This window comes from Rhipicephalus sanguineus, chromosome 8, assembly GCF_013339695.2.
Source record: "Rhipicephalus sanguineus isolate Rsan-2018 chromosome 8, BIME_Rsan_1.4, whole genome shotgun sequence".
Classification (NCBI taxonomy): Eukaryota; Metazoa; Arthropoda; class Arachnida; order Ixodida; family Ixodidae; genus Rhipicephalus; species Rhipicephalus sanguineus.
In genome coordinates this window covers 21,982,968-21,998,177 of record NC_051183.1, presented here as the reverse complement: position 1 = coordinate 21,998,177, position 15,210 = coordinate 21,982,968, and the positions used below count along the sequence as shown (strand labels likewise).

General features: G+C 43.7%; 1 protein-coding gene across 3 annotated transcripts in view; it reads right to left on the bottom strand.

Annotated features, from left to right (window-relative positions):
- Window positions 1–486: 486 nt before the first annotated feature.
- Window positions 487–15,210, bottom strand: part of LOC119401539 (5'-3' exonuclease PLD3) — a 119,012-nt gene continuing 104,288 nt past the window's right edge. The window contains exons 5-10 of one of the 3 annotated variants that reach the window (XM_037668429.2): window positions 14,332–14,465; window positions 12,360–12,560; window positions 9,628–9,767; window positions 6,947–7,106; window positions 5,447–5,549; window positions 487–1,126 (exon numbers count right to left, since the gene is read on the bottom strand). In XM_037668429.2, coding sequence (XP_037524357.1) covers window positions 969–1,126; window positions 5,447–5,549; window positions 6,947–7,106; window positions 9,628–9,767; window positions 12,360–12,560; window positions 14,332–14,465 — 896 coding nt within the window. In that variant the 3' untranslated portion in view covers window positions 487–968. The remainder of the gene's footprint in view (window positions 1,127–5,446; window positions 5,550–6,946; window positions 7,107–9,627; window positions 9,768–12,359; window positions 12,561–14,331; window positions 14,466–15,210) is intronic. The other 2 variants (XM_037668431.2, XM_037668430.2) reach the window with 2 other exon arrangements.

The following is a 15,210-nucleotide window of genomic DNA, read 5'->3' as shown; positions in this document are numbered from 1 at the left end:
AACAGCATTCAACATACATATTTGCGACATCAAAAATTTGTAACGTGCCCAAGAGGTGTGGCTTAAGCATGATCTCCCTGTACAATAGCGCCTTTCATCTTGTAACTCTTGGCCTGCAGCTCTTTGTCATGGTCAACCGATACAATACACGGACTGCACATACATGTAATGATAAAAATGCTGGGCTATAGCAGACCATTAACACAAAACACTTCTAGCCATTTACTTATAACGGCAATGTTGAATCCCAATTCGCAGTTATCCCCTGTAAACATCAGTTCATTATTTGATTGAATGATCAGGTTTGATGATCCAAAGCGGCATCTGCGCTACGAGATACACTGTACAGTAAAGGGGTTGCAACGTCCATACTCTTTAACATGCGCATAAACGTAAGCAAACGTAAGCACATGACTTTTTTTGCATCCCTCAACAGCAGAATGTGTCCGCAAGAATCAGATTCTTTACCCAACACAGCGTCAATCCATCCAAGCGAATGAACATCATAGTTCAGCAATGTTCTAGTAAACTTCTCGTGACATCCTGCCCATAAGTAATGCTAGTTTAGCATGATTTCAGACTGCAATTCCCAACTGGTGTGTGGGTATCGCATAGTGATACTTCGAACCAGGCTCTAAACCTGTTGCTAATAAATAGTCCATTAGGGCTGGACAAATAAATAGTAGGTGCATGAACATACGCTGTGTTACATAACAATCAACAAACTTAACCCGTACCCCTTCTCACATCTGCTGTAGAAGCCTGCCTGCAGTGAATCTGTCGTTGAATGAAGCCTTCATTCATCACTCCACCAATGAAAAACGCCGGTTGATCACGCACACCATCCGCTCATATCTCCAGGCACCAACAGGTTCAACAAACTTTGTAGCTTGACGGCTGCACCAAGCAACAACTGAGCATCCTCCTGAGCTTAGCGGGACCCAGAAATAAAAAGGGTGCCGCAGTAATCACAGCCATCGCGCGTACGGAGAGTTCCAGTCTCGCTCGAACACCAAGTTCAGCTGCTCCGTTATTGGCTGGGACAAAGTCTCGTTTCCCGACTGGTCCATAACGAGACCGACACCGCCGGTGTTGATGAAATAGTCGGGCGTCCAGTTTGACGTGCCTGCAGATGAGATTGTGGACAGAATTGTTACACTACATGCTGACTACGTGGGGTGTACCAAACGTTTCTGGTGAAAATGTGCAAAAAAGAACAGCTTCAAAATGTCTAGTGGTAAAAGTTCTGCCAATTTGGATGTGTCTAAAAAAATTGCTGTTTCACAAGAAAAGAAAAGAATGGACAGCGATAGCAATGTAATGGATAACTACACAATGCAAGGTTATCCGTAATATGTATTGCCGTAAACATTAGCTTACTGATTAAATTACAATACACACTCAGTAAATGGGAATTTCTTAAACGAAATTGGCCACCTAAATGGAATAACTGCCTCTGATATGATTGGCTTCATGCTTGAATGCTGCACCCCTGTTCTCATTTCAGTAACTGGAACTACTGTTAAATGGAACACATTTTTCTGGTTCCTTCAGGTTCCATTTAGCGAGATTACTGTAGTAAACAGGCTTTCAAGCATACAAATACAGACAGGAAAAGACCTCACTCGATCGCCACATGCACATATTATCAAGATAAGCAGTCTACTAAACTGAGATGAGCGAACACGTTGCGTAGCGTCTCGTTTTAACGCCTCTCCAAAGCTTGAGGTTATGCGGTATCCAAAGCTACGTGCACAAAAAGACGGAACACATCAAGCTACCAGACATCTTGACTTGCGAATCCTTTTGTACCCACCACAGATTACCTCCACGATAAAAGCGCATGTGTGACCTACACGCTCGGCAACACGGAGAAGGAGACGTACACTCTCTGCATGACCCCATAATACTCAAATACAAAAAAGACGCGTACCATCGAGGAAGAATTTTAAGACAGAACTGAAAAGGGCGTCACTTAGGTACGCATCTTTTTGGTATTTCAGTAAGCATGTACCAACTAACCCAACAACAAGTTTTCCTACCCCATAAGGCCGGGCATTCGGATCACTGTACCGTGCACTTGGCTCACTCCCACCTGCCTTGCCTTGCACATGCTTCATCACGTAACATCCAACATTCTCACCTACTCACCGCTCTTTCTATCTCAACCATGCAACCACAGAAGATACAGGGTCTACATAAAAAGAATCAGCAACAACATTTTTCTGATGTCACTGTACATCCCAGCACGCTTGCACCACACGTGCTGAGGCGGGGGATGTGACGTTCAAGACGTGCCAAGGCCCAGTCGCCTGAGTGCGTTCGTTCTGGCTACATGTAGTTGGTGTTTTTAGTGAACCCCCTTGAAGTGACTTGGTTCAAGTGCAAAATGCAGCAAACAATTGAACAGCGGTACAACATCAAATTTTGTGTTGGCCTAACGATATCCGACTACCTGATGACAAACGACATCGCAACGATTCTACAAAATCCCTTACAGCTCCGACTTGGTACCAGAAGACTATCTCCTATTCCCAAAAGTGAAATCCTCCCTCGAAGGTCACCACCATGGGACCCTAAGTGCTGTCAAAGAAGCTTGTATGTGTGCCCCTAAGGGCCTTCCGGAATCCACCTACTGGGAAGCCTTCGAGCCATGGAAAAACCGCTGGCAAAAGTATGTCAACGCTCAGGGGATCTACTCTGAAGACTTTTGAGTAGAGCAGTGCGAATAGTAAAATTTCGGGTGTGAAGTGAATTCAAATACGAAAGTTTGAGTGCAAATTGAATAGAATATTTTCCTAATATTTCTCGAACATTCTTCTAATACTTGGAAGCGAAATTACAGAAAAAAAGGTTGCAGAGAATCTCTTAGCATATTCTTATGAGATAGGAACACAAAAGCATTTCTTTTGGTTAAGTTGGTGAAGCACTGGTGGCATATGCTAGGTGTTGTTCCCTAGTTGTCTTATAATGAGGCAATGTACCGGCCGAATTGTGTTTATTTAGATGATTTGGTACAACCAAAATGGTTTCGACAACAATTTACACGGGAAAGGGAAAGACATTTCCTCAACCTCTCCCCCTCCTTCAACTACAGCGGAGGCCCAACTGATGTGGCGGACAAGGGCACGCTCCCTTTGAGTCCGGAGTTCCTCATCTGCTGCTTGGACTTCCCTCTCCTACTCCACGGCTGCGAGTGGTTTCTGCGGCAGTTGTTGGCGCCGGCGTCAGTTCCGGTGTGAAAGGCCACGTGTTTCCCACGCACCACATTTGCGGACACCAGACGAGCGCATGCCTTCGCAAAACTTGGCCATTTTAACGCTTTCGCGTTCAAATGTAGTGCGAAACGTGGCCACAAACAAATCAATTCCTTTTGCGCAGTAATCTGCAGACCTGGCCGCAGCGCGCTGTCTGCCGTGTGAAAACGAAACTGTGCTGCTGGCCGTGGTGTAGTGACACGGGTGACGTAACGAGCAATATTGGCACGAGCCTGGCAAACTTGATATTTTGCCTTTTTTAGGGCGTTACTAACGAATTTCATATCCTAGGCTGATTTCGTGGCGCCAAGACATTATAAGGAAAGCACACTTCGCAAAATGAGTCAATCAAGTACAAAACTGAAACAACGTTCGCGGAATTAACAGCTGACCGTCACTGGCTGACATAGTGACACTGCCATCACAAAATGGCGACAGAACACATTTTACAGCCAGCCCGAACATTTCGTGCTTGACTAAGGTCTGTCCGCGTCTAACTTGTTCCCAGCAAAGTGGAAATGGTGCGCGCCCCTTTCGTTATGGAAGCTCATATCAAAGGAAAGTTATTTCGCCTGCCGCGGGTAGCTACGTCGCATATATTTTGCGTCGAAACCTATGTCTGAGCGGTGCAAAGAAAGGAAGATCATCAGCTATACAAGTCCACCAAGAAAAGTTTCTACGGGCCAAAAATGACAAAATATCAGGACCTCGATAAAGAGCTTGCCGGCATTCTAAAGCGACTCCGTGTAGACCGAGCTTGTCAAGGAAACGGCCCTTGAATCGGCACGCGATCAAGGTGTATCCAAAACTGGATAACCGAAGGAAAGGAACTGCCAGCAGAATGAACTTCATTCTCAGTGAGCGCGAAACATGCTTGCCTTTTTTTTTTAACAGCGAAACTGTTTAGCAAGTCGTTCCTTGTGAGTCGACTGCAGAAAACTATCATCATTTTAATGGGCATGTGCCACTGTGCGGCTACCTGAGAACGAGTACCGAGTGAGAGAAAGAAAGAGAGAGAGAAACAGACAGACAGACGGAAAGAAAGATATAAAGAAAGAGAAAGAGAAAAACTATCGCCGAAGAAAATTCTTCACGATGCGGGAATCGAACCATGGCCTTTTAAGTATAGTGTAGCAAGGGGACGAGAAAGGGAAGTGAGCGTGAAGAGGAGAGATGTGATGGCGAGAAGGAGGGAAAGGAGGATGTGAGAGAATAAATCGTAGCACTGAAAGAACCAGAAAGAGAGCAATAGAAAGAAATGCAGAAAGAGAGAGAACATGAGCGTGAGAGAGAGTAGAGAGAAAAGATAGAAAGAGAAAAAAAAATTGAAAGAGGAAGCAAGCATCGCGTCCTCTAGCGACCAGATACCACACCACCTGGCTGAGCCACACGTGCGCAGTAGCTAAGCCACGCCCATTGACGGAGATATCACACACGACCTCTACTCTATAGTGCATAGTCTGACTACGCACTCCCGAGGAGGAAGCCGCACATCTCAAAGCTAGACGTCAACCGGGTGACGGGCCCGTTCTTCACTTTGTCAAGCTTTGCGCAACTTAGTGCGAACTGCCCGCGATTTTTCTTCTGGTTGTCAACGTTGGGAGCGTGTTACATTTGATGAAGGACAGTACAAGCAGATGCTGCGCTTCGAACTTTTAAGCTGCACTCTTTCTAGTCTGTGCACTGATCTCGGGCTACCTTGTCTAAAATGGCGTCAGGGTGCGGTGACGGCCGTTAACCCTTGCGATAGGTCAAAGGTCGCGAGGAGAACTTGGTTTACGCACATCGTTTAGACAAGCTGCGATATCATTTTGAGCTAATGAAACTGCTTTACTTATTGTCCAGGAGTTCGAATGTTTCGTATAGTTAAGTTCCAGTGCAAATCGAATCGAATAGCAAACACTATTAGAAAAATATTCGAAAGTTCAAATATTCGAACACCTCTACTTATGAGGCATCGCAGCAATATCTCTAATAAATCTACTTTTCCTAAACATTTCCCGATACTTTTTATACAAACCCTGTAGAACGTGGGGTGTGGTATATTATTATTTCTCTTTGACTTTAGGCAGAACCTTATGGCAATGGCAAATGTTTACTTGGAGATCCCTAAAGTTGCAATCACAACAAAAAGCAGTAGAGCAGCCAGATGCTGCTATACAACAAAGAAATTTTCTGGATGCACTTACCGATGTATGCCTTGTTATCAGTGACCATGTACTTGTTGTGGTTCACTCTCCCAAAGGGTATCAACTCTTGCTCTGGTGTAAAAGCTGGCACCTCAAACAGTTTCTGTGAGTACACAAAAAAGACAGGCATTGATTAACAAATGCAGCAAGGACATGCAGCAAGGCATGTGTATAAATATCGAAAAAGGGCATCCAAAAATGCACGGAACTTTTTTTTTCGGTTATCACGGACAACGCAAACAAAGATTACAGCAGAAGACGGGAAGGGCATTCACTTAAAACTGGAAAGTTCTTATTTGAAATCGACATATACTTCAAGCCGTGCACATGTCGAGTGACAGCTTGTTAGCACACTGACGTGGGTGCTTTGCGTACCCCTAAACACTCACCAACACGACCTGTTCGCCACCACCATTTCAATGACATTTGTACAGTTACTGCTACAAGAAATAGTAAAGTACTCCTTTATCCATCAGGTAAATTCATCTGAAATATACGGTTTTAGCTTGATGTCCCTTTATCTTCGAGGGCACACGGTGCAACAGCAACAACACTGACAAAACAAAGAAATGCAGAGGAGGGCTGTCCACGTCTATTTTTTAACCCTATTGCGGTCACTGCACCGTGCACTATTGAAGAGAGTATACAGTGCAATGATGGCAATGGGGACCACCTAAAACGAGCAAACACTTCACTAACTCCCTCCATCTTCAAGTTCTGTCGAACTAGAATGCGGCTTCACAGCTCTATCATTCATTACACGGAGCAATGCAACACAACAGGGACCGAGAAAGAAGACACAAACAGAGCGCTAACTTTTAAAAAAAAACAATTTTTTTTTGCGATCACACATGCTATTTATACAAAGGCAGAGGACCGATAACAAAGCCATGCAACAACAAACAAAGAATGACCCGTGAAATTAAAAAAAAAAAATGAAAGAAAAATGCGTGAGTGTGCCGCCTTTGGCTTTGTCAGATAAAGAAAAGAGGTTTCTAAATTCCTCGCTCTGGACACATTCTGCTCGCAGTGATAACATACGCGAGTTCTGTACACTATCTTTGTTTGCTGTTACTTGGCTTTTCTATCGCTCTGCTGCCTGTGTATAAATAGCATGTGTGAGTAAAGCTTTTTCTTGAAAGTTAGCGCTGTCTGTGTGTCTTCACTCTCTGTCCCTCTTTTGCTGCACCGCTCCATGTAATGAATCCCAACCAACTAGCCCGGCAACGTCTCCTAGCAAATTTCTATATTCATGTTCTCTCGAACTATAGTGTGGCTTTACAGCTCTCTGCATGCATCTTCAAATTCTACTGAACTAAAATGAGCTTCACAGCTCTCCGTATCTTCAAGTTCTGTCGAACTAGTACAATGCACTTCAGAGCTCTTTCGATTTGTTACGTTATAAAATGCTTATCTTTTGATAAAGTATTTCCCAGCACATAATCACTGAAACACAGAGCAAGCACATTTCGTGGAAATGTCCACCACTGTCCAACTTACAACGTGGATGTTCACGTAATGTGACCGCAGCACCGACAGGGAACGGAGGTAGCTGTACATGGCGTGGTGGGTGTGGTTCCACTTGCTGATCAGCAGGTGAACCTCAATACCCCGCTCAATAGCAGCCGCTCGTAAAGCGTCATCGATGCGAGGCCAGAACCTACGTTGAACAAGAAGTGGTTCAAACGATTCATTTTTTTTCCAGCAGAATGTCTTTTAAGTGAAACAGTAAGTTAGTTTAGACTGATAACTTATACTCTGAAATCCCTAGCGTGCTTCATTTCACCATCATTAGCATATTATTAGAAGAGAAAATCAATGAGAAAAGTCACACTTTTAAATTTCCCGCCAAAATCTCTAATGGTGATGTCACAAATTTCAAAGTGCTTTTTTCCTGTATTGGCCCCCCCACACTGGCTCAACAAAATTTCCTGAAAATTGGTATATTGCCTCTATGGCTCTATGGCTTCCTCAGAAGAGAATGTACTTCATTTTACAGCAAAAGCTGTTATGAGATCATTTCACCGGCCGTTTTTGGCGCCGTAGTTGTCCGCCGCCGCCGCCGGTGTCCGTAACCAGTATCGCTCGAAATAAGAAAAAAAACGAAATAAGAAAAAAATTCCAGGATGGAACGAGGTTCGAACCTGGGCCCTCTGTGTGGGAGCCCAGTATTCAACCTCTGAGCCATGCCGGCGCTTGAAACTGCTTTGCAAAAAGGTCCTATGCAGGCTTCATGTAGGGAAGGAACCACATTAGCATATGCAATATAGCGTGGTAGAAGAGTAAAATAAGCACCAAGCGTCGCACAACGCGAATTCCGTAACCAGGCGTCACACAATGCGAATTGCGCAACGAGTAGGTTGTTGAATGCTTCCAACCCATTACAAAAGGGCTCTGCCATAATTCTTCATCGTCATCAGGCACAGCATCAACAAAGTGCGCATAATGCCTTACATGCGTTTAGCAGGTACCACGGCTCTCCGTAGAATGACGAAAAATGGCACAGTGCCTGCTGCCCTACTTCTCAAAAATTACAATGATTTATAGCGTAGTGGGTTCCTCGCAAGTGCACTTGTATTGGTTGCCAAGGAAGCCCATAAGTGCATGATCCCCTTCCTCGGGGTCTCAGTAAAGTTCTTCGCCCCCCCCCCACCCCGTCTCTATCCCATGTCAACGTATGTTATACAGCATGATGGGAGAGGGAAATAGTGACCGGGCGTCACCCAATGCAAATTACATAACTGGTGGGCCGTTTAAAGATTCCAACCTATTACAAAGGGCTGAGCCATAATTCTTCATCGTCATCAGTCGTCGCGTCAACAAAGTGCACATATTGCCTTACAGACGTGTAGCTGGTGCCTCGCTCTCCGCAGAATGACGAATAATGGCTTAGTAGGTGCTTCCCAACTTCACAAAAATTGTGATTTATGGCGTAGTGGGTACCTTTCTAGTGTACTTGTATTGTAGCCCCAAGAGAGCTAGCTTACAACGGGCTCTAGAAACGCCGCTCTTCCAGCTTTCGCTGTGACTGTGCTGCGGTTTCAGTGCAGGCCTGGCGTTTTTAATGATTAGGAGCCACATAGGCCCTAAGTACACGCTGTCAAAATCTATGACGTCACGGCACCTGGTGCGGGAACCTCAAGGTGGCATCGCAACCCGCATTTTCTTTTTGCGTGTTTTCTCGCTTAGCAAGTGTCTTCTTGCGGCAAGCATGGTAATTTTGCTATTGTGAAAGAGTAATTTACCAATACAAGAAAAATCGTTTTTCCCTTTAGTGTCTCTTTAAGAGGAGAGTTGGGTCTCAAAAATGTTTTTTATTAAGTTGCGTGAACTGAATGAAATTTAATATGTTCAACAGTTTCTTTCTGCAGATTCCAAATCTCCAAGTAGACTTTGAATAGCTGCAATAGAACAAAAAATATGGTATTTCTAAAATGTGCATTTCGCATATTACTCACGGGGCTTCTCGGCAACATCTCTTTGTCAAACACAAAAACAACGTATGTGGCGAAATTGCCAGAGCTGGCCTAGCAGGTGACGCTACTTATTTTCTTATAATGTTGTTAACGAAATTATAATTCTGGATAATCTAAAAGTTCGTTGAAACCAATAAAATTAGCATCACCAGCTAGACCATCTCTCTGGCAATCTTGCCACATACTTTGTTTTTGTGTTTGACAAAGAAAAGTTGCCAAAAAGCCCCACGACATATGCTAAATACATATTTTATAAACTGCGTATCTTTTATCCTGCAGCTATTAAACATCTACTCAGAAATATGGAATTTGCAGAAAAAGCTCATTAAGTATGTTAAATTTCGTTTGGTTCACACAACAAACAAAATAATGTTTTTAAAGACTGACGTCTTCACTTAAGACGTACACAGAGACAGAAGAGACTGATGCAGTTTGGCAAAAACACGAGCATTTAGATGATACCAGCAGGCAACTGAAAGACATGTATGAAGTCTACCACATAGCCCGAGAACACGACTGTGTAAGTTCGCCATAATGACTAAGCTGGACATTACATGTTTGACTGAAGACCAATGAAAGGACACAAAAATTTTCACAGCACTAGAACCAAGAACACAGAATCCCACGAGTGGCCCAGGAATGGGATCAACTGCCGCAAAGGCTGTCAACGGAGGAGAAGGGTTGGACAAGATTTAAGACGCTTACTTTGCTGGCTTCTCGTACAGAGTCACGGGCATGTAATCCATGACCGCGATGTGGATGAACTTTTCAGCGCTTGCGATGACGTCTAGGATGCTGTCAATATCCGTGGTACGGCCGTCGGGACAGAAAGGTGGCGGGGAACTCTGCATGTGCGTAAAGTCTAGCTGGGTTATGCGCATATATGTGCATATCAGACAAGAGCACCTGTTGGCGACAATGAAGAAGGCGAGAGACAACAGGCAGAGATGAAACTGTTTATTGGGCTAACTTGTTCCCTAGAAAACTAAGTAACTCGAACAAGCAAAGCACGCTGTACACTGATAGCGTCGGCCATTGGTAATTTGTTTATCAGCAGAACGAGTGTTTCATACATCAGTGATCAAACTTTCCAGTGTTATTGCTGGTGCTCACGTAAGCTCCCGTATAAACTAGACTACTCGCGTCCAGCGTTTTCTCTCAGCAGAACAATCTGACACAATCGCGAAGCATCCCAAACACTGAATTTTCCCTTTCTCATCCCAAACATTGTGGCGCGGCTTACACCGAGCTGTGTTAACAGTTTTTGTGGGTGAAACCTGTTAACATCAAAATAAAGAAATAAGAAAACGTGGCACAGGCCCTAATCACAAAAAAATATTTTCCCTGTTGTAGTAAATTACCTTTCAGCAATACAAAGGAAGCCAATCGTACCTGCAGCATGTAGCCTCTGTTGGCACAAGGTTTGCCATGGTCGGCAGCATTGAACGAATCGATTTTCATGTGCAACGTGGGCAGAGGAAACGGTGACTAATGCAGTACACATTGAAAGCCAAGAGTGAATGCTAAGATCACAATGATCAGGTACCGGAACGCACAGGAAATGTATAAGATATGCGTGTTTGTGCATGCAAATTCACACATTCATGCACGCAGCTTGCAGATTTTTGTATGCATGCAAGCACAAGAAAAAAATTTGTTATATGCAGTTGAGATAGTTGCTAGGTGGCTGCCCATGTGCCCGAAACCACTTTATTGGCCATCAAAACTCAACACAATATCAGGCGAACAATCCCCACTGAGCGAACCATGCTAAAATATATTACTGGCTAGCTTTATGAGGCGGCTTGTACGCAGTTGTCACACCAGCAGTGGCAAGGTTTTATCGCAGCTACACTGCTTAGACAGTCAGGCCTACATGAAACTGCTTCCTCCAGTGTTGGCAATTAAAGTGACGGTAAGGAGCTAAACCAATGCAGATACTATATCTGCCGCAGCTGCATAAAACATGGAGAGTTGGAAAACCACCTCGCCGACGAAAGTTGAGTCTGTGGGGTGGCGCCGACGTTGTTTAAAACCTACAACATTGCGATAGACACATTTGTAGATGCGCATTTATCTCTCCTTAACCCTTTCAAGCTAAGTGATCCTAATTAGAATTTGTAGGTCAGTTAGCAATCCATTAGAAAATAGAACGGGTTGTTCTTCTGCTAGAACAAATATTTAGCATCTGCTCTACATATGCCGCCAACCTGGTACAGAAGACCGTGAGTTACGTGTAGACTTGTGTGAATAGTACATTTTAGGTTCGAAGTGCTTGGTCGAATAATTTCAAATCAAATTCGCATAGTACGTATCACATATTATAAAGAAAAAAGACATATTTGTCATGACCAAACTAACCTGAACAATATATTTTAAAATTGAAATAAGGCATGTGCACATGTCATTCCTTTTGATTCAAAGGGAAGTGAAAGCAACTTTATAGCAGCAGGATTTGATTTTCAGTAGAACGCTAGTGATAACCTGTAAAATATGTTACATTTTAAAATTTACTTAGAGCATATAGGCCGGTATAACGAGCTTTTAAACTTGAAAACTGCTGAATCGTTGAGAGGGTACTTTGATCATTTAACCTTGAAGTGGGGCATCACGGCAGTGCGGATTTCACCTGGATAAGTGTTTTCACGGCATAGCACCCCTCCTGCGCTGCAGTGAAACCACCTTTACAGGGGGGTTTTATGCAGTTTATATATGTCTATTCGTTCATTTCGAATACGTCGAAATTTAGAACAATTTCAATTCGTTTCGAAGCGAATTCAAATACTGTAATATTCGTTCGAATATTCGAACTGCTTGAATATTAGCACAAGCCTAGTTATGTGTGAACGAAGCAATTACAGAAGTGGTCACACTGCTCCCGCAATTCGTTGAGGCAGCTGCTTCTTTCACCGTGTAGAGGTAGGGCAATTGATTTTAGTTCTGCATTGAGAAATTGAATTTTGACTATTGGATGTTATGCTACCCCATAGAAATAATTTCTTAAGTAATAAATTGATAAGAAATAGTCAATATATTATTAAATAACTAAATTATACATTAATCCGGTAACTAATTATTGTGATTCAAAAGTGTGAGCACAGATTTTTTCATAATTTTTTTGGACTAACGTGATCATGTGCATCTCAAATTGTAAAAACCAGTTGCTTACAAGAAACAGAATTATTATGAGCTCGACAGGGTTCAATCTTTAAGGCAGTCATCAAAAGAACAGCTCTGAACTTACATTCATAATCCAAAAAGTCACATTACTACAGTGAGCTAATCATTCAGCTATGAATGCATTTTTGCACGGACTGCATGTAGGTGCAGCCGAAATGGGGATCGTCACGTCACTTGCCGTGACTGCCCAGATGAAAGTACATTTGAGAAGCAGAAAACGACGGTGAACGCTACCGAGAAACGGTGTCTGCTCTCACCGAAAAGTATGTCTGTGTTGACGTGCCGTTGAAGTCAACATGGGCCGGTGTCTCGACGTTGATGTCAGTGCTGAGCTCCGCAGGCCAGTGGGCAGGAACTGTGGCGTTCGGAACACCGAGGTCCCAGTACACCTGGAACACCTTGTCCAAGTCCTTGGCAAGGCAGCCGCAGTTCAAGATCAGAGCACCAAGCTCCTTCACCTGTACAGAATAAAACAATAAAGTTTCAAAGACCAAATCCTCTTTTTTTATATATTTACGCATTTGTGGTCCGTATATACCTATAACCTATAGCTAGAAATCATAATCTGGAACTTATTCAAATGATTCTGTACATTTCAAGGCTTGCTATAAAGAAGTTACATCAGGCACAGAAATATCCTATATTTGTTACAGCAAAACCCCTCTAAACACTTTTCACAAGACCACAGAAAAAGAAATGCTGTAGCCGGGAAACATATACAGTCGAACCCGCTTATAACGAACTCGAAAGTGTCGCGAAAAGTGGTCGCTATACCAGTAGTTCATTGTATATGGACTCGCCTTTAAAAACGCGCGCTTAGCAGCCAAGCCTTTTGTGCACTTTTATTAAAGTGCACCCAACCCCTCCGGTGACAAGCTAAGCCTTTTCGCGTCGTGAAGCCACGCCCGTTACGTGCTCACGAGTGATTTACTCGCCTTTGCTGTGAACTGACACCGTTTCACCAAAGCGCGGTACTGCCACGTGGAGCCGATCATCCCTGGCCAGTTGCGTGCAGCGCGTCCCCTACTCGGCTGCCGGAGTCACTGCCGGGCCGCTTGCTGTACGCCATATGCGCGTGTTTGTACGTTCTTCGTGCCTGCTTCACTCCGGACCGTGCACGGGTGCGGCGAGTAGCATTTTGCAAAACAAGCATTTTGCAAGCAATGCGCACTCTACCCGCGATGCTCTCGCGGCCCTGCACGACGATGCGCGGCGCACTTGAGTTCTCACGTAGTCAAACACGCAGTATACGCTCGCTGTCAGTGCATCGATGTTTCTTGGTGCCCGCACCGCTCAACAACAGTGAGCTACTTTCGTTTCTACAAAGCGACGCGCACTTTAAAGCGGTCTCGCACGACGCGGCGGCGGCGAACTTGCGAATGGCAGCATGGCGCGCTAGTACTGCCGTCAATCCGCGCAGTGTACGGTGTATGTCACACGAGCAGCCGAGCAGATATCTACAGATGACTGTGATATAAAGTTGTCGGCTATAAGTCATAACTGCACGTTCATCGACGGCCGCCACCTCGCTTTCGCTCTTTTCTGGTGCTTATCCGCGAAGGCATCGCCGTAATCACGCGGAAATCTTTATCAGCGATCGACCGGTTTCTGCCGTTACCGAGCGGGGCACGCACGAGCGCGCGCCCCTCTCACGCTTTAGAAGGCCTGTTTTAACTTTTTTTCGCTTCGTATGCGCCATATTTTTACCGCGACCGTGTCTGAAGTGTTCATTGTGAAAGTAGGAGGCATTGAAAAATGTTCACTATATGTGGACACAGCTTCAATGTTTAGCATTGGAAAATCGTAAGTGCACCCAAATATGGTCATTATAACCGATAGATCGTTATACGTGGGATCGTTATAAGTGGGTTCGACTGTACACTCAAAACTCGATATAACGAACATGGATATAACGAATTATCAGTTATAACGAAGTAAATGAAGAATAGTGTTGGTATTAGTCACAGTGGTTCGAATATACACTTATAATGAATATTCGGATATAGCGAAGTTATTTGTGTCAAATTCAACTTTGTTATAATGAGGTTTAAGTGTAATGCGAACAAGCGCTTAATCAAATGTATGGGCATTAAAGGTTCTCAAGAACAACCAATAACATTAACAACCATCATGCACTGAAGCTAAGCTTCTAATTTTATGTGGTCGGCATAAAAAGATTACTAATGGTCAGGTGTTTATGCAAGCACTTATAATGGAGTATTCCCTAACCTGAGTCAGAGACCTCCAGTCCATGTTGGCACTTCCCACATAGATGTGCTTGTTGTCCACTATCCAAAATTTCGTGTGGAGTACACCAGCACCCATGAGGTGGTCGAAGTCGACACTCCTCACAGTTGCGATACCTGAAAACATTAACGACCTCGTGCTGCAAAACTGTAAAGCTGAAGTAAGGTTTGAAATATAGGTTCCATTTGGAGCTGCACATATTTTCAAGGAATAGCACTTGCCATCACTAGCTCAGTTCCAACGACTTTCAGAACTTGCTAAGACAGTTTTGATGTCCTTGGTTTGGCATCAGTTGCTTCGATTTAGACATGCATTCGTCTACATTAGTAAAGCATTCTTTTTTCAGCAAGCTAGGTGGAATTCCAGCCATTGAGACAGTGCACATGTTTGCACAGTGCTGGCAACTAACTAATCAATCAATTAATCAATCAACAAGTTTTTATTGTTTCTGACAGATATATAAACAGGTTATTTGTATACAGGCCAGACCCCACAGCCCTATTAAGGGCAGTAGCAGGGATCCATTTTCTTTTAACAGAAGTGGCTACAATTGAACTACACTGCGAAAAAAATACAAACATTACAAGAGCTTTGTCACAAATGCAGGCAAAAAAATTTTTTTTGTGATCCTGCTTACTTTTGTACCTGAGTGGTGTAGATGGATTGGATTGGAATAAACTTAATTTGTCCAACAGTTATTGCTGCTGATTACTCCCGTAAATGAAGCAATTTCAGGAACAATTAATCAGTTACTGACACTTCAGAGCGAGAAAATCAGTAGTGGCAGCTATCATACAAATCGATGCAAAGTGCCTGTTTCCACAATGTGGCATCTGCCTTTTTTGTTTTATAGCTATTTTA